Source organism: Mercurialis annua, linkage group LG6, assembly GCF_937616625.2.
Source record: "Mercurialis annua linkage group LG6, ddMerAnnu1.2, whole genome shotgun sequence".
Lineage (NCBI taxonomy): Eukaryota > Viridiplantae > Streptophyta > Magnoliopsida > Malpighiales > Euphorbiaceae > Mercurialis > Mercurialis annua.
Genome location: NC_065575.1, coordinates 1,911,039 through 1,932,181, shown reverse-complemented (window position 1 = coordinate 1,932,181; position 21,143 = coordinate 1,911,039). Strand labels below are relative to the sequence as shown.

General features: G+C 29.7%; 3 protein-coding genes across 4 annotated transcripts; 2 read left to right on the top strand and 1 right to left on the bottom strand.

The window, feature by feature from the left end:
* The first annotated feature begins 3,478 nt into the window (after positions 1 to 3,478).
* Positions 3,479 to 6,768, top strand: LOC126686036 (uncharacterized protein C24B11.05-like). Its single transcript, XM_050380046.2, has 8 exons — positions 3,479 to 3,579; positions 3,907 to 3,992; positions 4,080 to 4,145; positions 4,909 to 5,006; positions 5,094 to 5,131; positions 5,207 to 5,297; positions 6,022 to 6,300; positions 6,390 to 6,768. The coding sequence occupies exons 2-8, from the start codon at positions 3,932 to 3,934 to the stop codon at positions 6,609 to 6,611; spliced, it is 855 nt and encodes a 284-aa protein (XP_050236003.1). The 5' UTR covers positions 3,479 to 3,579; positions 3,907 to 3,931; the 3' UTR covers positions 6,612 to 6,768.
* A 1,332-nt stretch (positions 6,769 to 8,100) lies between these two features.
* Positions 8,101 to 10,025, top strand: LOC126686183 (uncharacterized). Its single transcript, XM_050380229.2, has 5 exons — positions 8,101 to 8,290; positions 8,467 to 8,567; positions 8,992 to 9,073; positions 9,178 to 9,272; positions 9,572 to 10,025. Exons 1-5 carry the CDS (start codon positions 8,249 to 8,251, stop codon positions 9,825 to 9,827), a joined length of 576 nt encoding a protein of 191 aa, XP_050236186.1. The 5' UTR covers positions 8,101 to 8,248; the 3' UTR covers positions 9,828 to 10,025.
* Positions 10,026 to 10,648: 623 nt separating this feature from the next.
* Positions 10,649 to 12,731, bottom strand: LOC126686177 (scarecrow-like protein 14). Of its 2 annotated transcripts, XM_050380219.2 has the most exons (2): positions 12,386 to 12,469; positions 10,649 to 12,245 (listed from the first exon to the last, which is right to left on the bottom strand). In XM_050380219.2, exon 2 carries the CDS (start codon positions 12,180 to 12,182, stop codon positions 10,803 to 10,805), a length of 1,380 nt encoding a protein of 459 aa, XP_050236176.1. In that variant the 5' UTR covers positions 12,183 to 12,245; positions 12,386 to 12,469; the 3' UTR covers positions 10,649 to 10,802. The 2 variants fall into 2 exon arrangements, with proteins under 2 accessions (XP_050236176.1, XP_050236175.1); XM_050380218.2 differs by having other exon boundaries at positions 10,649 to 12,731.
* Positions 12,732 to 21,143: the final 8,412 nt, after the last annotated feature.

Sequence of the window (21,143 nt, the reverse complement as noted above, 5' to 3'; positions counted from 1 at the left end):
CACATCAAAACTTAATATTTAATATTTTTTGAAGGACCTCATATTTATATGAGGCCCTTCAACATTGGAGGCGCTAGGCATAGGCCTTAGTGGCCTATGCCTAAGCCCGGGCCTGTTCACTGAGTACAATGTGTATAAGAGAATCAGAAATTAAAGGCTAAAGCATATGCGGATCAATCACAATCAAAATCGGCACAGGCTCGTTAAGATAATGAAAAGGCAAGTTCTCAATCTGGCAAATAATTCGGCTGTCACTCCAAACACAAAATTCATGCAGCTTTGACTTCAATTTGTGCAATTTTCACCCGGTGCACCTCTTTCAACACGTTATATAAAATTCATTAAGAAAGCTGCCATTCCTTTACATAGAATATGACCTAGATAATACAAATTTAGATTAATTTAAGAACATTTTAAGAACAATTTCAGTTTTTTTCAATATCTCAAATTATAGTTTATTGAAAAATTATTAAATGTTGGTCAAAAATTAAGAAAATAGATGATTCAAATACATCAAGTCATATATGATAAATAACTGAAAAAAATAAAACTTGCATGAATATGTAAAAATATTAGTTACAATATGAATGTTGTGAATGTTTTTAGTTAACTTGCAAAGTCAAAGTATGCACTCAAAAAAAAGAAGGCCAAATGACTAAAAGAAACCAGACTTTTGAAAAAAAAATTCAAAAAATTCAAAAATTTCACAAAATTTCAAACATTTCAATTTTATTTAATTTGTCATGAAATGCAAGATTTCGTTCAATTTTGTCTAACTCTAAAATGGCACAAGATTTTGCTTATTTGACGCCTACATAGCGCTAACGTGACATTCCACACATACATCGGTAAAAAGTATAAATGAATTCTTAAAATTTTTTTAAAAAATATTTACACCCTCGAACTTTAAAATGTTTCAACTTAATTTTAAAATTTAATAAAAAAAACTTAATTAAATTGAACAAAAGGTATTCACATGTCGTAAGTTGGAGCATAGACTACTATCCCATGGATATTCACAAACTGAACAAAAGGTATCAATTGCTTTCATGTTTCAATGTACATTTCTCATTTCTATTATTGGAATAAATTGGTATACATATACACATGTAATGCCATAACTTATCTTGTATTGAAATGGAAAACTCTTAAATGAAAAATACCGAAACAGAAAATGGATGAACAATGTTTTTTACAACAACTGTTTTTATATATATAGTTTTGGAGTTCCATAAACAGAGACGGAAATGATACCCTAAATGTCGGATAATTAATCGATGCATAGGGAATCCGACTTATTCATGCTTTTGTATTTTCAGATTCGGTATTAAATGTTCTCACATGCACATCTCATGGAGGATTGGGAGTTCGATGGTTGCAATGCTGCTCATCAGTACGAAGTTCTGTTATATTGATGCCATCGATATAAATTTTCTTTCGGATCTTAGCAGTAGTGAGTTTCGGAACAAGCTAGAGCCCTGTATATGCAGGGCCTGTAATATAAACTAATAACAATAGCTATTTGTTTCTGTTAGGAAATTTTGTTATCAGTTTATGGGATTTGTTTCCTGATGATTAGTTGCTTTTGTATGTAAATGCTTCTGTTTTAAATTAAGCAGGTGATGATGTCTTCATGAGTAGGAATGTGTTTGATAGTTCTCTCATACATAGGTTAAATTTTTGTGAGTTATGTTGCCAGATATTGATTTGCTCTCTCAGGTTTGGGTTTATTACAAATTGGTTCTCTCAGGTTTGGGTTGACATAGTGAACTTTTTCTTTTTTTGGCCAATTGGGTGAACTTGTTAAAAAGTTATAAACTGATGTCTTTTAGTAGGTTACCAACTACCAACATGATTTTTAACTATAAACAAAAGACAAGTTTAGTTTCTATAGTGTGAAGGCAGCAACACTGCTGAGTGTAAAAAGAAAAAATATTTTCAATTTAATCCATATTTCCAACTAAGAATAAACTAAACTTTTCAAATAGTGTAAATAACACTATTTGAATAATAATTAATTAAATTGTGTAATTCCTACTCATGAAGACGATTAATTTGAATATTTTTATTTGAATAATAATTAATTAAATAACACTATTTGAATAATAATTAATTAAATTGTGTAATTCCTTTAACTTTAGAAATATTCAAATAAATCTTAAAAATTAATCGTTTTCAAATTTTTTATTTAAAAGACTTCCGATCCACCATTGAACTCCTTCGATTTACAAATCCGCTACCAAAACCCGATTATTTTTTTTTACAAAAAATAAATATATATTTTTTAGTTTTTTTCCGGAACTCAGGCGAGGAGGAGGAGGAATCCTCCTCCTCACCTGAGAAGAGGAGCTGCTGCTCCTCGGAAAAACAAGGAGCAACTACTATATTTAAGTTTTTCCTAGGTTGTGATATAAACGAAAAAATGTTATAAAGTGAGATTTTTTTTAAGTAATTATGCCTAAATAGAACCATACATTAATGCTATATTTCCTCGGACTATACATTTTCTTCGATGAGAATTGAGCAGAAAATACTCCTAAAACACCAACATACTATGTTATTTTTAAGGCTTAATTCCTTAAAAAAACCCCACCTTGTACTTTTTCTTCGTTTATACCCTGACCTTGTAAAAACACCATTTGTACCCAATTTTGGGTTTTTATGTTTCATCCCTACCCAAACTCATTAAATTGTACTTTTTTCATTTGGAAAAGAGTTTAAAACGTACTTTTTTCTATTTTAAAAAATACAAATAAATCCTTAAACTTAAAAAATAATCAAATACATCCAAATTATTAATTAATTTTTTTAATTTTATAAATAATAAAAAAAATTATTATTATTTTTAATTTTTTTCGGAAATATTTTTTAAAAAAATTAAAAAAAATTTAAAAAATTCGGAAATACTTTTGAAAAAATTTAAAAAAAAATTAATATTATTTTTAATTTTTTTGAAGAAGATGGTATTTTGTACTTTTTATTTTCTTTGCTTAAGAATGGTTCATTATCTTCAGGAGATGGCCATTCTTCTTACATATTTATATATTGTTATCTTTGGCAAAAAAAAAAGTATATAAGTTAAAAATGAAGGATTGTTTTAAACTCTTTTCCAAATGAAAAGAGTACAATTTAATGCTTTTGGGTAGAGATGAAACATAAAAACTCAAAATTGGGTACAAATGGTGTTTTTACAAGGTCAGGGTATAAACGAGAAAAAAATACAAGGTGGGATTTTTTTAAGGAATTAAGCCAAACTTTTATAAAAGGTTTGGCGTTTTTAAGACATTTGGCCTAAAATTTATTGGGGTGGGGTTATTTTGACAATGAAATGGCCAAAATCACCCTTCTGGCTAACGAACATTACTACAAAATGCAAAAAGGTCGTATACGTGGCAAAATCTAACACGACACAACTAAAGTGAAATCAACCGTTCCAGCAACTTTATCCAATTAAAAGATCCGTTATTTATTTACATCAAAAAGATTAATTATTTATTTTCTTTTTGTTATTTAAAGGAACCGTAACGCCCTATCCTTCTTCTGCATTTTACATCTTTTTAAAGTTCTTTGATCTTACCGGTAAATGGTTTCTCTTCTTATTCCTTTTTATTGATTTTTTTTATTTTGTTAGAGTATATATTAATGTAACATCTTATTATTTGCGAAAAATAAATTGAGTCTTTAGTGTTTATTTTTTCGATTTTTCCGTTGTTAATGTTGCACTAACGATGCATTGTATTGCACGGGCGAGTTACATCTCAAACAGTATAAGCGTAATTATAAAAAAAAAATGATGCATTGAACTGCATTTTCTTTTTATAATTTAGATTTCTTTTTTGGAAGTTTTAAACTTGTAATTATGGAGATAATAATATTTTCTAAGATTGTGTGTTTTTATGTGTTTAGTTTTTGGAGTTAAAAATAAGTAAAAATGGAGTTGGAAGAAAACCAACAACAACAGACTCTGGAGAAGTATGATTGTCTCATTTTTGGTATGTCTATTTTTATTACTCTTATTTTAAAACTACTTTTTTTGTCATGTTGTCAGATTGGATTTAATTTATATAATTGGCTTTCAGATGTAGATGATACTCTTTACCCTTTGTGGTCCGGTTTGTCACATCATGTTACAGAAAATATTAAAGGTATTCTCTTTAATTGCTTGTTTGCTGTGTAGCACGGGCACGGATATGGATAGGGAAAAACAGTGTTATTTTAGGAGTTTTATGTTAAAAATGAAGTTTCGTATCTGCAATGTCAAGTTTCGTGTCAGCAATGTTAAGACGTGTTTCCGAAACAAAAAAAAGTTGATTGAATGGAGTGTTGATGCTACTTAGCGCGTATGCTATGTTACACAGAAACTAATTATATTTCTATGTTTTGGCATTTTGTTTCTGAAATTTCAAAACTTTATATTTGCAACATAAGCCTTTCATATGTTATTGGCTTTATCTGTATTTTCTATGCCAAAAATAAAGTTTTGAGTCCGAATCCGAAATCCTTAGCATCCAACATGTTTTCGAAACGAGAAATATTGATTGAATGAATTGTTCGTGCTACGTAGCTCGTATGCTATGCAGCATCGACACAGATATGGGATAATTGGATAGGACGCGGTAAAACAATATTATTGTAAGGTTTTCTATTGTTAAAAATGAAGATTTGTGTCCAAAATACGAAGTTTCAGGCACGTTTCTAGAATGAAAAACGTTGATTGAATAAAGTATTTGTGCTACTTAATTTGCATGCTATGTTGCAAGGAAACTAACCACATTCCTACATTTTGGCATTTGTTTCTGAAATTTCAAAACTTTATTTTGCAAACTAATCCCATAAGCCTTTCCGGTTTCTGTTTCCGTGCAACTTATCTTGTGTATTTATTCAATTTGGAATTTGTTGTTTGTGTAGAGTATATGATTGAAAAGCTTGGCATTGAGAAAAGCAAAGTCTTAGAATTGTGTGCTTTCTTGTACAAGCATTATGGCACTACATTGGCTGGTCTCAGAGTATGAGTTTTGTTTTTGGTATGCATTTTTGAGACTGTCCTGATTTTTAAGGTACTGATCCTGTGGTTTTTCTTATCTTATCTTCAGGCTGTTGGGCATAAAATTGACTATAATGACTTCCATAGGTAATTGGCTTTATCTGTATGTATATTTTTACTGACTATTGCTAACTATGGTCTAACATTTGATCATTTTTACAGTTTTGTTCATGGAAGATTACCCTATGATGATATCTTAAAAACTGACCATGTTCTTAGAAGCCTTTTGCACAGCTTACCTTTTAGAAAAATTGTAAGTTTCATTTACTTGTTACATTTATATGCTGGATAGTGTGTACTAGGAGTGCAATCGTGTCAAGTCGAGCTGAAATATTGTCAATCTCAAACTCTATCGAGACTCGTGAGCCTGTTGAGCCTAATATATTTGTTCAAACTTGATTCGACAGTTTACTTGAGTAGTCTGAATTCGAGCTCGACTGTATTAAAATCGAGTCGATTTAAAATACTTTTTGAGTCAATACATAGTAGCTCATGAGGTTGCTTAACTCGATTAACATTGAGTTGATTTTGATTTTGAATATTTATCGAGTCAATGATCAATAGCGCGAAGTTGCTCAAAATTTTGAAAGATAAACATAAAAAGCTTTTATCCTAAAAAGTTCTTACTTTCAATTTTGTTCATTTTGTTGATAATTGCTGACATGGATGTCACAAATACAAAGAACATGTCATTGCAAAATATAATTGAGCCGACCTCGAGTTCAGTATGCGAAGCTCGAGATGTCAACGAGCTGAACATGAACATCTCCATTATGTAGCGAGCTGGACATAAACATCTCAATTATGTAACGAGTTGAACATAAACATCTCAAAACCCGGTTTAGCTCCATTATACTTGTAGTAACGCTAAATTTAATACTAATTATAGTCAATCCTTCATAGCTCGTGAAGTTGCTCGACTCAGTTGCACCCTTAGTTTTTATGGTTAGCCATAATGATTTAATCTCTGTGTAAAGGTATTCACCAATGCAGATAAGGCTCATGCCAGCAGGGTCCTGAGTAAACTTGGCTTGGAGGATTGCTTTGAACAGATCATATGCTTTGACACCTTAAACAACACAAACAAAGGCATTGAACCTGTAAATGAAGATGAAATCGGAGTTTTCGACATCAATGAATACAGTGCTGCACCAAATGCTGGAATAAAACTTCCTAAGTCACCAGTAGTCTGCAAACCATTTGAAGAAGCCTTTGAACAAGCCTTTAAGATTGCAGGCATCAACCCTCAAAAAACAGTAAGATTCTTGCACTTTTCTATATGTGATGCACAACAATATCCACTTCTATGCTGCATATATTGACATTGTGTGTTCTTGCTTTTCAGTTGTTCTTTGATGATAGCATCCGCAATCTACAGACCGGGAAACGACTTGGCCTCACCACCGTTTGGGTAGGCTCTTCTCTTCGAACGGAAGGCGTGGACTGTGCAGTAGAGAGCATCCACAATATCAATGAAGCATTGCCAGAGCTATGGGAGACTAATGAGAAGTTTGAAGGTGTTAAGTGTGCAGACAAGGTTGCCATTGAGACTTCAGTTAAAGCATAGCTTATATGTTGTTGACATACACTTTCATAATCCTTCATTTTATTATGTGGAAATGAACTAATGAAGTATGAATTGTTTTATTTGATATTTTCATCTTTGTAACAATTATGTACTAATTTTTCACATCAGCAATGAAATAAATTAATGAGGATCTCAATTGGCCATTTTTTTTAGAGAAAAAAAAAAAGACATTCTTTCCGAATTTTATATCTAAATTTCGTAAAATTAGTTATCTTTATTTCAAATTTCAACAAAATCAATAGAACTTATAAGTAAATTCTAAGAGATGCAACAATGTGTGTTTGGTTAGCTAATGTATGCTAGCTAACAAAATATCCAATATGGTGTTTTCCAATTCTAAGCACGAAGAATGAAATTATGTTTAACTTTCAGGGCATGCTCACATGATCTCTTTCAATCACACTCACAATGAGTGTAATTTTAATATTATATTGTACAATAGTTCGATATCTGTGCATTGCGCGGATGAGATTGGATATTTTATAATTTTTGAAACATTTAAATTATATATATCTTTAAATTTAATATCAAATTAATAAATTTTACCAAATTTATAATCTGCGTTATATTAAATATTTAACTTTTTAATATCAATTAAATTCTAATAATTTTTAATATAATATAGTTGAATTTAGTGACTAAATTTAAAAAAACGTATTAAATAACTTATAAATATTATTTATATAATAACTCTTCAAATTTCAAGCCATATTTTTTTTAATTTTTTTAATTAAAATTCAATTAATTTTAAAAATTAATTTTGTTTCATTACCTATAACTATCAATAGTATATCAAAAATCTCAAAATTTTATAATTTATAAATAAAAATAAAGATCTTCTAACTTCATAATATAAAATTTATGATTTTTTTTAATTTTAATTAATTAAATTTTAAAAAAATCTTCATTTTTTTATCATTAATAATATAAAAATTCTTTTATACCTCATAATTAAATATTTTAATTTTTATAATACCATTTTTCATAAATCGTAATGTTTAATAAGATGCGTTCTTAAATTATTTATTATATTTTATTTATATCATATTACTTATTTTATCCTAATAAATTATATTTTTACATAATATTTAAGAAACAACGGAAGCCGGTTTTAGGCTAATACTTACTTTATCCTAATAAATTATTTTTCTACATAATATTTAAGAAACAGCGGAAACCGGTTTTAGACTACATAGTGTAAAAACACGAAAGGTTGAAATTTTATTTAACACGCCAATAGAATTATTTGATATGGCATCATGACAGGTGATATAACACTGAATATATGACATAGGAAAATTTCGCTGGAAATCAAAAATGAGTTATAAAATTAAAATAAAAATTGAGATTTATTTCGTACAAAATTAAAACGAATTTGATTTTAAAAATTATTGAACCGGACTGAATTGGGACTCTCTTCGGTTTCGGACCGGTTTAGACCCAATGCAAAAGAGATGGCCGGGTGGCCCGAACGAATTACGCACGAACACAAAAATTGGGAATTTTTTTCTTAAAGCCTTAAATCAAAATCTGATAAAAGAGTACACGTTTTTTCATTGCAGCTGAAACTCTAAGTAGTTCGTCAATTTCTGAGTTGTTATTGAACAATTTCCAACATGGCAAAGCGTGAGATGTCAACTACTTTGAAGAACTTGAAGGTGATTCATTTTACACAAACACTCGACTCTTGTTCTTTCATGTAATTAAACAGTGTTTTGAACTGGGTTTTGCTTCTATTTATTTGGGTTTGCTTTATTTTTATGATATTTTACTTAATTTGTGGAAGAATGCATATGTTTCAATTTCTTATTACAAATTATTATGGTTATAATAGTTTATGCAACGGGCAGCTGTTAGAGAGGAAATTACTAAGAAACCAGAAGAGGAGAAGATACCTGATGGCAATTTTGTTTCCCTTGGTTCTATTAGGAAGTGGTAATCTTATTTTTTGTAATTATCAATTTTTTTTGGCTTGCATTGGTTCAATTGTAGGATAATTGGGGCTTAAATTGGATGCCTTTTTGAGAATTGTGTTTCTCTTGTACACTTAACACCTTAATAAGGCAATAAATTAAGGTACTTTTGGTTTAAATCGCTGAAAATGCGGATATACAGATACCTCGATTAAAATAACCTCGGTTTTAGGTTTCCTACATCTTAGTTAAAGTGCTTGTTGTCGTAGGTTAGAGATATTCTAATTTGCGTTCCATAAAATTGAAGTTCTAGCCAATGCATTTTTTTATCAGTTATGTTGTTGTCTTGATTAATTAGTTTAGCTCATTCATTTGCATAGGCTAATTCTTAATTTTTCATGGTATTGTGCTGTATGGATCAGTTACGGTCTGTTTTCTGCTTGTAGCATGGTTATAATGGAAGGAGATCCGCAACCAGGAGCATCTATTGGACGAATCTCGTTTCAAAGTTTCAATCCTTCTGTTGATGTGAGTATATAGATCGAGAAATCTTGAAATTTATTCAATGATATACCCTCTCGAGTTTCATTTCTGGCTTATGCTTACCTCATTTAAATCAATTCTCTTGGTAGAAACTAAATGAAGAAGCAAGTAACGGTGGTCGATGTGAAGAGTCTGATGTGTGTGCTACTACCTCTAGTGATCACAGTGGAAAAAAATCTTTCAGGTGGGTGGTTTTAATTTCTCGCCATCCCTTCCATCGTGGTTAATTAAATTATTGCACCTAAAGTTATATACTGATAGGCCGATAGCAATAAATGTTCATGCTATAGTGAGCAATTATTTTCTTTGCACATGTAATATGCAATGAAAGAAAAATTGATGCCGTGCTTGCTAGCGTGTACACATTTTGGATAAGCTTTTCTGTTTCATTTTTTTCTCCATTTTTTTTTGCAGTTATTGTTAATTTTAGACTTATTCAAAATTGTACTCGGCATTCACATCTTACTCTTTGTGATTTTGCAGAGGAAATGGAACATCACTGGACGGAGTAGAGAGCTCAAATACCGGTAACACAAATTTGAATGACCTTAAAAGAAAACAGTTAGAAGCAGAACTGGAACCCGAATCCCAACATAAGAATAAATCGCCAAAAACTGAAGGTGACCAACAGTCATTTCCAAATAGCAATAGGAAGTCTTTCAAGCAACCAAAAAAAGAAAAGCTGGACTGGAATGTTCTTAGACCAAAAAGTCAAAACAATCAAAAGAAAAGAGGGTGAGCGAAACCAGGTCTTATCCTAATAGGTGCAGAATTTCCTTTAATTTGTTGTCAAGTCCTAAATTTTTCGTAGTTAAGTTCTAAAAGCTGATATTGTAGTAACTGTTTGTACTTCCGCTTCCATGCCTTATTTTTTTACGTTTTAAGCTAAACAATTTTCCCATAGAAGATTATAAGATATGTACTTTCCGTTGCACTATTAACATGCTTTATGAGGCCATATGATGCCTACGGGTTGCTTCTCTCTATCACCCCGCTTCTCCCACACGCACGCATGCACAAACAGACTTGTGATATTTAGGATATCACAGGATTGGTAGTTGGATGATGAGTGCATCCATTTTTTTTTTTTTGCAAGTGCTGAGCGGAAAATGGGTTCCTGCTTGTGACTCATACCAAGCATGGCCACCTTGTTGCGTTTATGGCTTGAAATTGTTTGACGAAGCCTGAAGCGTGAAATTTAGTTGTAGAGTTATGTGCTTCTTTTGGTTAGAAGAAGTGTACTTTCGGGGGGCACCTGTTAAGTTTAGTTTGGCCGTAGGAATGTTAATTGGGCAACAGGTTTTAACATAAGCTGTTAAAGTTATGATCACTAAAAATTTTGCTTGTTCGAGATGCATTTTCCCAGTCTGAATTCTTTCAGCCACCTCTTTGTATCGTTGATATATTCTTTTGCACTATTGTTTTTAGAAGAGTGCCATTCTTCGGATGCTAGAAAATGAATCAATCTTCAAGTGTCATGGTATCGGTGCTGTATTTTTCTGGAGTCATGAATTCGGTTGAAATTGATTTTGTTTTTATTAAAAAATGACAAATGCAAAATAAGTCATGAATTTTAGCTTGTTTTATTATTGTAACGCTGCAATTCGAAACACATAATATTTTTCCGACAAAAAAACACTGGTGTAAACATCAGAATAGTGGCATAAAAATTTATATTCCGATTTTTACATCAATATTTGGTCTATTGGAAATGTTAATCATGAACAGGTTTCCAAACTGAAAGTGCATATATTATTCTCCCTTTCCAACCTTGCAGCATCCACTGACAATCTTCATCAACCATGAAGTTCTTATTGTAATTTGATTTAACAGTACTCCTCACCTTCTTCATTATCACCTCGTCTAGCGGAAGCTGCCTGAACCCGGCTCTCAAGTTCCGAACTTGCCACTGTCTATATGTCTCCGGCCTTTCAACCCTCTCACCGCCCTCACAAGCTATCACATTTACTGCATACCTTCCAAAGACTTCTTCCATCGTCATTCTTTCGCGTTCTTCACGAGGAATAGTAGAATCGAACATGTCAAACAAAGCCGAGAAATGAAAGAGCGTGTCTCGAAAACGTGTGCGAAAGAAGGGCGCATTGTAAGTACCATTAACTACTCCATGAATGAAGATACACGGATTAATTTTCCTTACCAATTGAAGGATGGCGTCTCTGACGCTTTTCGCTATCATTGTATCATCAGGGAGGTTCTTGAACCGATACAAACTGTTAACGACAACCATTTCGTTTTCGTTTATATTGAAATCGTCATATTGTATACTTGCCCAATTCTGTGCTATATGATAGTATTCAAACGGAACATTAAATCTTTCGCAATATTTTCTTAAACGGCGGCCTGTTTCTTCAACCCTTTCCGCAGGTCGAAAACCAGGTTGAGGAAACTCGATTCCCGTTATGCATAACTTAGGAGGTCCACCAATTCTCGTCGAGAGACGCTGGATAAGGTTGGGCCATTGAAAACCGTATAGAATTCCAAAATCAATGATGTGAAGCCTTGTTACATTTTCTGATAGTTTGATGATTGTCTCATTAGCATAAAGATGTGACATTGTCTGAAAAGGGCATGCTGTAATAAATATGTGGTGAGCTTTTAGCACACTAGCAGCTGATGTTGTACTACTTATTGCCGGCGTATAGCCTGGCGTTCCGGAGCCAGCCAATCGCGCCTCCAAGCCGTTAGCAAAATAATGTGCAATTCTTTGGTTTCCGTCTCCGAAAGGAGACGAATATTGCCTTATCTGCCTTAGTAGATCCTTTGCAGTCACTTGATCATCATCCGCTACGGCTTGCGCACATTGCGGTAGGACGGTCCATAAATCCATCATTTCGGTTTTCTTACTACTGCCTCGCTTTTTCCGCACTTTTCCTCCGCCAGCGCAAGATTTAGAACCATTGTTCTCGGCTTGACCGAGCAATATCTCATCGAATATCGCCCCGTCTTCTTCGTGTTTTTCAACCGAAACCGCCAATTGCTTGCTACTTCTTTCATCAGAATATCCACTTCTTTCAAGTTGATGATGTTTCTTTTCGCTCGAGCATCCGAATTCAAATTCCGCTTGACTGAACATCCAACCGGAACCGGAGGATTCAACTGTATTCGGATCAAACCGAAGCGAAGGCGGAGGATATTTCTGGTCAAGAACATCATAAAAAGATTTCTCAGCAGCTTCTAGGGCTAAACAATCTTCAGGCACAAAATTCTCACTCTCTAAATCTTCTTCCATTAACATATCACTTATATACTTAAGAACAACATTACAGAAATCATTACCGTCCGGCGAATCCGATTCGAATATCGAGCTTGAAGATGTTGATGATTCACAACTTGAAGTATTTGAACTCGATTGACCGTTGAATTCGATCAGATTCTGATTTGGAATTACTGATAAATCGAATCGGAATCCGGCCATGGTGGTCGGATGTGCTCCGATTAGAGTATTATCCATTGAATTCAGCTGATTGATTCAGTAAAATTGATTCTTGAAATTTAAAATTCGATTCTGTTTTCAAAAATTTGAGCAGCTGATCTTAAAGAAGAACCTAATGGCAAATGAGTCACCAGCGGGGCCTTTTCGTAATTTCAGTAATAAAGGACACCGATGGTTGACATGCTAAACTTTTAAGAATCTGGATCCACTAACCTATCACATGTGGGTATATGCAATGTTTTTAAAACCGGACCGGAGATTGAACCGGCTTCATCGAGGGTTCATGGTTCGACCGGTTCAATCGGGTTCAACCGGATTTTTAAATAATAATAAAAAATTTAAATTATAAATACATGTATTATAAATAAACAATGTGGTATAATATTTTAATAAAATTATTTTTAAAATTTTATTATGTAAACCATAATTTTTAGATGATAAATATGTAGAAATATAGAATAATTTTTCTAATTGAGAAAAAAATTTCATTTTAATAATAACTATCATTATATTAAAATTATAAATAAAATATTAACAATATATTTAAATAAAATTAGTTACTAAATATGTGAAATAATTTATATTGATTAAATTTTATTTTTTCAAATATAATTATAAATAAATAATTGAGTATATAAAATAATTTCTTTTTTATGAGAAATAAGAAGTGATTTATCATTTATGGGAGATGGTGTTTGTACTTTGTGGCTTTGTGCTTTGAAAAAGGCTATGACTTGTGCTTTTATAGGGTCTTGGGAAAAGAAAACATGAGAGAGAAAATATCACATGGGAAAAATAAATATAAACTGGTCTATAAGAATATTTTTTGGACAAAAAATTGCTGTGTTTGAACAATTTGTTCAAAAACCGGGTTTTACCGGTTTGAACAGAAAATCGGATTTGACCGGTTCAACCCGGTTTTAACCGATTTTTGACACTTCTGAGTTTTATCATATAACCGGACCGGACTGGTGACCGGTTCCCGGTTAACCCGGTCCGACCGGCCGGTCCGGTCCGGTTTTAACAACATTGGGTATATGAATGCATATGGTGGGATGGTCCGGTGTGCATATTGATTTTTTTTAAAAAAAAATATTAAATCGAACTGAATTGAATTAAAATTTTAAAAAGCTACACTACAGTTTATAATAAAATTTAAATTAATTTTTTATGTTTCAAATCAAAGCAAATTTTAAAATATTAAATCAAACTAAATTTGCTGGTTTAGTTTATTTTGTTTAATTTGCATAAGTTTTTGCAAACTCCTAGTTCGAAAGGTACTGAACTCGTGAGATCAATTAATTTTGATTTTATTTAAATTGTATATGTAGCGGCTAACAAGAAATGCGGTTATAATGAAATATGAATATATCATTTCCGAATACGTCATAAGTAAAATTCAATTAAGAAAGTGGCCTCAAAAGAAATTGAAATTACACCAATGAGTTATAATTCAAATGATATGTACGTTGAGCGACAAACTGTTAAGTTATGAGTTCGATTCTTTCTATAAGCGCCTCTTTAATTAGAAAAAAAAGGAAATTGAAGTTACATATCAAAAAAGAATTAAGATATAATAACTGAAGTTGAATGAAATAAAGAGTTAAATAGTTGTTTTTGCGAACTATAATGTCTTAGTCAATTCCTTAAAACAAATATTATCCTCATTTTGGATATATTTTATTTGAAGTAGACGTTTTCTTAATGTTTTGCTTTTGATTTGGGACGCAAGCATATATTCTTTTTATGTGTAAGCTAGACCTACAAAAGATTAGGAAAAATTACAGAAAAATACTAAAAACGCTAAAACTTTTTAAAAATGCTAACTCATTTTATTTCTTTCATTGAATGCTAATTTGATATTACAAATAAAAGCTGAAAACGATAAATTGTTACAAAAAGTACGAAATTAATCCTAGCCATACATGTGGCACTAAATTGCATATTCCGTGTAAGGCATATTTTAACATGCAGAGGTGATGTTTTTCTTTTCCTTTTTGATCAACTCTTTCTCTCTCCCATAACCTCCATTTTCTCTGAGCTTTAACTCCCATTTTTTCTTTTCCTTGTAGCGCTGAGATAGTGGTAATAAAGAGCGGTGGACGACATCCCAAGTCGGTGGAGGTTTCCGAGAACTGGGAGTTTTGGCGGTAAAGGAGGTGGGTTTTTTCCAGTGGCGACCGGGAAGGAACTCAGCCATTTGATGAAGAAATAAGCTAAGATTATGAAGGCAAAGATTGAAAAATACAAAGGATTTAATAAGGAAGTTTTCAAGAATGGTAAAATTTTTATTTTCACACTTCCAAAATAGCTGTAAAGTTAAGGCTTATTTTCTCTCCATTTTTTTCTCAGTCTATTTCATCTTTCCAATTGCAATACTTAAATGAATTTCTGGATGCCGAAGTTGGATCTTTGATCTTTTCTAAAATTAAGGCTTAACCTTACAGCTATTTTGTTTTAGAATAATTGTGAGTAGCAGTAAAAGGGGCTGTACATTTGGGGAAATTTATAAGAAAATGACGAAAATAGAAAAAGTTGTTAAATTGAAAATAATGATGCAAAAAGGTTCAATCTTTTTGAGCTTTACAAAATGTGTTATCGTCTGGTTTTCATTTTATCATGTAATTTTTTCTTTTTTTTAATTGTTTCATGTTTTTGGTAATTATGCACATGCCAGCCACGCCATGAAATCCAAAGTGCTGAGAAAGGAGGAAATGACAAGTTGAAATGTGGAGATGGAATTTGATTGAAAAACTGAAGTTCATATGGTTGGCTTCATTTAAAGGTGTTTATGAGGAGTTACTGAAGTATTGGCCAATTTTTCTTTATTTAAAATAGAATTATTTTTGTTTAGGTGTTACCGGATTTAGCAAGAATTAATTAGTACCAATTTTTAATTCATTTAAATCAGTCAAATAATTGGCTGCGGAGAGTCGGGGTCGAATCCTCCTACTTCACGCACATTAAAATGTATATAAAATTTTATCTAATTTGTGTGAGGATGTATCTGAGATGTCTCTGAGATGTATCTGAGATGGTTTTTCTATGATGACATTAAGTTTATTTTAATGCTAAGGCAACAACCATTTGCTTGCTTATTTTGATATTTACCGCAGTTACCACTTATGCGATTCTCTCATGTTTTGCTCGGAGAAGCATGTGATAATGCTCTTAAGGAAAAATGTTTCCTATATAATGGCTTAACAGAAGGATTTTGGGAAATGCTTCTCATTCGAAAAAAATTGGAGTTTTAGATTCCTGATTACTTATGTTGTTTACACTTTGATATTTTCCATGATCCTGTATTATTTATGTATTGAAAATGTATCATATATTTATAATATTAATTAGCAAATTATCATTTGCTAACTTTTGTATCATGTTGCGTAGATTCTTTTATTTATATAACATAAATTCTTTTGTTCAATGTTAGATTTGTTACTTTTAATGCATTTATATAATAAAATATTGTTTTGTAAATTTGAGTTGTTTGAATTAGTGGTTTTCAACGTTATGTGTAAGTGTAATCATTATTTTATGTTATAATTTATACTCAATTAGATTTATATTAATATACTTCATTGATGATGATGATTGTATAGCCTATGTATTGCAGTGTTTGTTGGCCTCATATTTGAAAGATAGAGTTGTTGATTAGGATGGTACTCTGTAATGTTTAATAATAAATCTTATGACGACATTATATTGTTATTAGTTCTTTTTTTTATTTATATATCATGTATGTACATATTGAATACATCAACGATACATTATAGATACATCACCTGATACGTCATATATGTACCACCGGTACATTGTAGATACATCATAAATACATCAATAATACATTGCTGATACATATTTAATACATCGTAGATACATCAATCGATTTTTAAATTAGTGAAGTAGCCCATACAAGTGATAATTATATGCTAACGCTAGTTCATCTTTGATCACAAGTCAATTTAATTATTACGCTCGAGAGAGTGTTAGAAAATGAGACCATCAGTAAAACATCCCTTCTTCTGATACATTGCATACTGAATTTTTTAATTTATAATTTAAAACATATCGAAAATAACTCAAATGTATTCATTTTTAAATAATACATATCGAAAACAGCTCAAATGTATTAATTTATTAGACGTGTTTTGACATGTTTCTTACTTGTATTTGTTAGATAAATCTCAAATATTTTATTTATATATATATATATATATATATATATATATATATATATATATATATATATATATATATATGATAAGCGTCATCTCGTTAATGGTGGTATTTCATTGCCTTCGAAATACATTTTGGATACATATCAAATACATCTCCAATACATATCTGAAACATCTCAAATATGTGACGCATTCTCGTTATAATTTAATTTATATGATATGTATAAAATAAGTTAAAGATGTATGCGGCAGATATATCATTGATACATAATGTATACAATATTTAATATAATATATGCTATAAATACATTTCAAATACATGTCATATATTTTATATAATATATGTATATAATCAAGGTTTTATTTAAAATAAACAAACAAACTAATTAAAATTAATATAATTGTTCTAGTCTTACATATATAAAACAATATATTAAAGGTTTTATTTACAATAAATAAATATATTAATATTATTGTTCTAGTTTTAAATATATAATCCCGAGTTATTTTACTCTAATTTTATTCTATGCTATATTAATGTAAATAAATAAATGAAATTAAAATATTTTTTGCTTTTTTAATATAAAAAATAAATAAACTAAAAATAATTTAATTATATTTTACTAATGTTAATCATAAAAATTAAATTAAATAAAATGAAAAAAGTGATATTTTATTATTTGATTTTTCGTATATTCTATGTATATATTTATGGTTTTAGTTTCGTTAATAGTTGAGATATTTTTGCTGGCCAAAAAATAATTGAGATATAAAGAAAAGAATTTCATGATTTCTGGATAAAATCTCTACACGCATTATTGTAGGGATTTATGGTGATGTGTCACAATTCAATTGGAGCGTGCTTTATAATTGAAGTTGCAAAATGTTGGGTCACGTGGTGGCGTTGACTCTTTGACTCTCATCACATTAATGAGCTGGATGTGCGACGTGGCGAATTCTAAATGACTTCGTACAAAATGTAAACTTTTGTCCTTTTCATGTGCTGATGATATAATTCAGCGTGTTTAGCATTTTTGTAAAGTAAAAGGATTTTTGGAATAGTTTTGTTATTTTCTCAAAAGATTAATTAGTTATCGGCAGACTTAGAAAAAAAAAATCAGGGTCATCAACGAACCATATTTGTTTTGACACGAAATATAATTAGTCCAAATACCAATATAAACATATGATTATAATTAAATTGTTGTATAAAACCTAAACACAATATATTTACAATATGGTTTGCACGGTATGACACATATAAACACGTTTAATTAAACATGTTACTGGATCACTTATTTAATTGACATTTTTTAAATCTATTTAATTATTTAAAATAATAAGTTAAAATTTATTTAATATAGTACAAATAGTATTTCTATTACCTATTAAATAAATAACATTATTAACTATTTGTAATATAAATATATAAATATATAAATCATTAATAATTTAATAGTATCTAAATTTTTAAAATGTATAACAATTTAATTAAGATAATTTAAATATGTTGAAGCGGATCAGGCGTATATAATCCGATTAGAAACGAAATTGACTGTGTTACAAACAAATTGTTCAATTTACGACCCAAACTTTTTTTATTTTGTGTCATGATATATAATTTAATCGTGTCATGTTTAGAAATGTCGAGTCTAATTTTCCCATCTTATTGGAGAAGTAAATAAATTTCACATTGAGTATTTAAAAAACTTAAATGAGTTGTAAATAAATTTTCATTATATTTTGTATAAACACAAAAGTTATTTTAAGTGGATCATTCTAAAAAGGCCTAATGATGAAAAAAAAATCAAACTTTTACGACTTATTGCAATTAAAACCAAACTTTTTAATTTATGTAAGAATAGCCAAATTGGATTTTTTTTTTATAATAATAGCCATATTGGTGGCCACATTTGCAACAAAACAAATATGCAAATTTAGCTATTATTGCAAAAAAATAACCCAATTTGGCTATTATTACAAAAATTAAAAGATTTGGTTTAAATTGCAATAAATCGTAAATATTTGAATTATTTTACCATTAAACTTTTTTAAAAACATGAAAAATATAGTTTAATCAGAAATATATATTCTCACAACAGTTGAATATTATTTTATCACCGTGGTCCTATACCTGGTGAATGTGCGGCATGAAACATACAAGTCAATCACTTATCCAAATGGCTTAATACATTTGCGTGTCCCTGCACTTTTCTCTTTTTGCTCATAAGGTCCCTGCACTAAAATATTCCATCATTAAATTCCTGCACTTTAACTTCCATCATTCCGAGGTCCCTCTGTTAAGGCGAGTGTTGACGCCGTTAACGCACTTTCAATTTTTTTAACTTTATAGCCCTGCACTTTTAATTTTTTAATGTTACGTCCATGCACTTTTAAATGTAGAGATTGTGAATAATTATACATTAATTTTTAGTTTAATAAAACTAAAATTAAGTATAAAATATTAAAACTTATATTTTTAATGGGTAATAACATATTTAAATAATAATAATGTCCACACTTCTATCTTTTTAACTATTATTTTATTTAATATTTAAATTATTCTTACTAAATATTTAATTTAATATTATTCATCTATAAATAAAAAAAAATTATTAATTTTTTTCATTATGTTGAAAAATAAAAGTGAATTTAATTTTTATTTTAAAAAGTAAATATTATTTTAGAGAAATAAAACTAATTTTAATATTTATTGTTAAATAATTAAAATAATATTTATTTTTTAAATTAATTAATATTTTTAAAATTATTATTACTTAGCTTAAAATAAAAAACAAAATTAATTTTTTTTATCATGTCAAAAAATAAAAGTGAAATAGACTTTTTATTTTTTAAAAGTAAATATTAAAATGGTATTCTATACCAATGCTTTTTTATTTTTTTAAATAATATAACAACATTGCACTTACAGGTGTAAACAGACGTCAATCCTCATATATGTCAATTTCGAATTTGAGTGTGTTATATAAACTTACAAGAAAAGCTGGCTACTTCACTTTCTAGAGGAGACATATAAGACCAAAGTTTGAATGGAATTCTAATTTTTTTTATTAATTTTATCTAAGTTTTCTTCAAAATAATTTAAAATTAATTTTGAATATATTTCGAATAAATATCTCATTTACGATATATACTCTAATATCTAAATCATATTTATTTTTATAAAGCGGTCGTTAATATAATATAATAATAAAATAAAAAAATATAATATTTTTATTAATTTAATTTACATTTTTATTGTTAATTTAAACATTATAAAAAGTTAATTAAATTGCATCAACATCTAATATTATTAATTAAAATAATTAAATAATTTTTAAAATATATATATTAAAATAATTTTTTATTTTTTATTTTATGAAAACAATTATAGGGACTTCGTTTCTATATAATCAAAGTGCAGGGACCTTATTTATATAAATTTAAAATGCAGGAACCTAAAATTAAAAGTGCAGGGACCTTATTTGTATATATCAAACTACAAAAATGAATTCTAGTCTCATTAACGGCGCGTGTGCTACACGTGCTAACAGAAAGTTAACAGAGGGACCTCAGAATGAGGGAAGTTAAAGTGCGGGAATTTAATGATGGGGTATTTTAGTGCAGGGACCTTATGTGCAAAAAGAAAAAAATGCAGGGACACGCAGATGTATTAAGCCTATCCAAATCGAACATAGTTGCTGTTTTTTTTTAATATATTTATGCTTACCTAATTAGCATAAAAAGAAAATTTCATTTGAATAATATATAATGATGATATTAAATTATTAATTCATACATATAAAATTTAAATAAATATACAATATAATCAATCTGTATATTAAGCAAAAATAATAATTAGTGTGTATATATTAATTGCCTAAATTAGACACTATTAGAAAACAGCGTTTTAGCGACGGATTTTAGCGACGGATCTAAAATCCGTCGCTATTTTTTTGATTAGCGACGGATCTAAAATCCGTCGCTAAACACCACATTAAATTGGCGGGAATGATCCCGCCAACTTTAGCGACGGATTTTCCGTCGCTAATGTTGGCGGGAGTAGTCCCGCCAATTGTTTTGATAAAATTTAGCGACGGATTTTAAAATCTGTCGCTAATTACTGGCGGGAATACTCCCGCCTTTTATTTTCCGCAATTAGCGACGGATTTTAAAAGCCGTCGCTAAATTATGCCTTTGGCGACGGAATTTAGGGACGGATTTCAAATCCGTCGCTAATTTTCAATGTCAAAAAAAATTAAAAGGTATCTAATATTATTTAAGATAGTATTTAATAAAAAATAATTATTAATTTTTTTAATTAAATTTATATTATTTTAATATAACGTTTTTATTTATAAAATAATAATTAAATATTATTTATGAAATAATAATTATATATTATTTATTTATTTAAAGT

What these genes read in the sequence shown, in the direction of transcription:
- LOC126686036 (XM_050380046.2), top strand. Translation starts at nt 3,932, where the DNA reads ATGGAGTTGGAAGAAAACCAACAACAACAGACTCTGGAGAAGTATGAT. An exon ending in TGTTACAGAAAATATTAAAG is followed by an intron (nt 4,146 to 4,908) that starts GTATTCTCTTTA and finishes TTGTTTGTGTAG; the next exon opens with AGTATATGATTGAAAAGCTT. An exon ending in GCTTACCTTTTAGAAAAATT is followed by an intron (nt 5,298 to 6,021) that starts GTAAGTTTCATT and finishes CTCTGTGTAAAG; the next exon opens with GTATTCACCAATGCAGATAA.
- LOC126686183 (XM_050380229.2), top strand. Translation starts at nt 8,249, where the DNA reads ATGGCAAAGCGTGAGATGTCAACTACTTTGAAGAACTTGAAG. An exon ending in CTTGGTTCTATTAGGAAGTG is followed by an intron (nt 8,568 to 8,991) that starts GTAATCTTATTT and finishes TTCTGCTTGTAG; the next exon opens with CATGGTTATAATGGAAGGAG. An exon ending in GTTTCAATCCTTCTGTTGAT is followed by an intron (nt 9,074 to 9,177) that starts GTGAGTATATAG and finishes TTCTCTTGGTAG; the next exon opens with AAACTAAATGAAGAAGCAAG.
- LOC126686177 (XM_050380218.2), bottom strand. Translation starts at nt 12,560, where the DNA reads ATGGATAATACTCTAATCGGAGCACATCCGACCACCATGGCCGGATTC.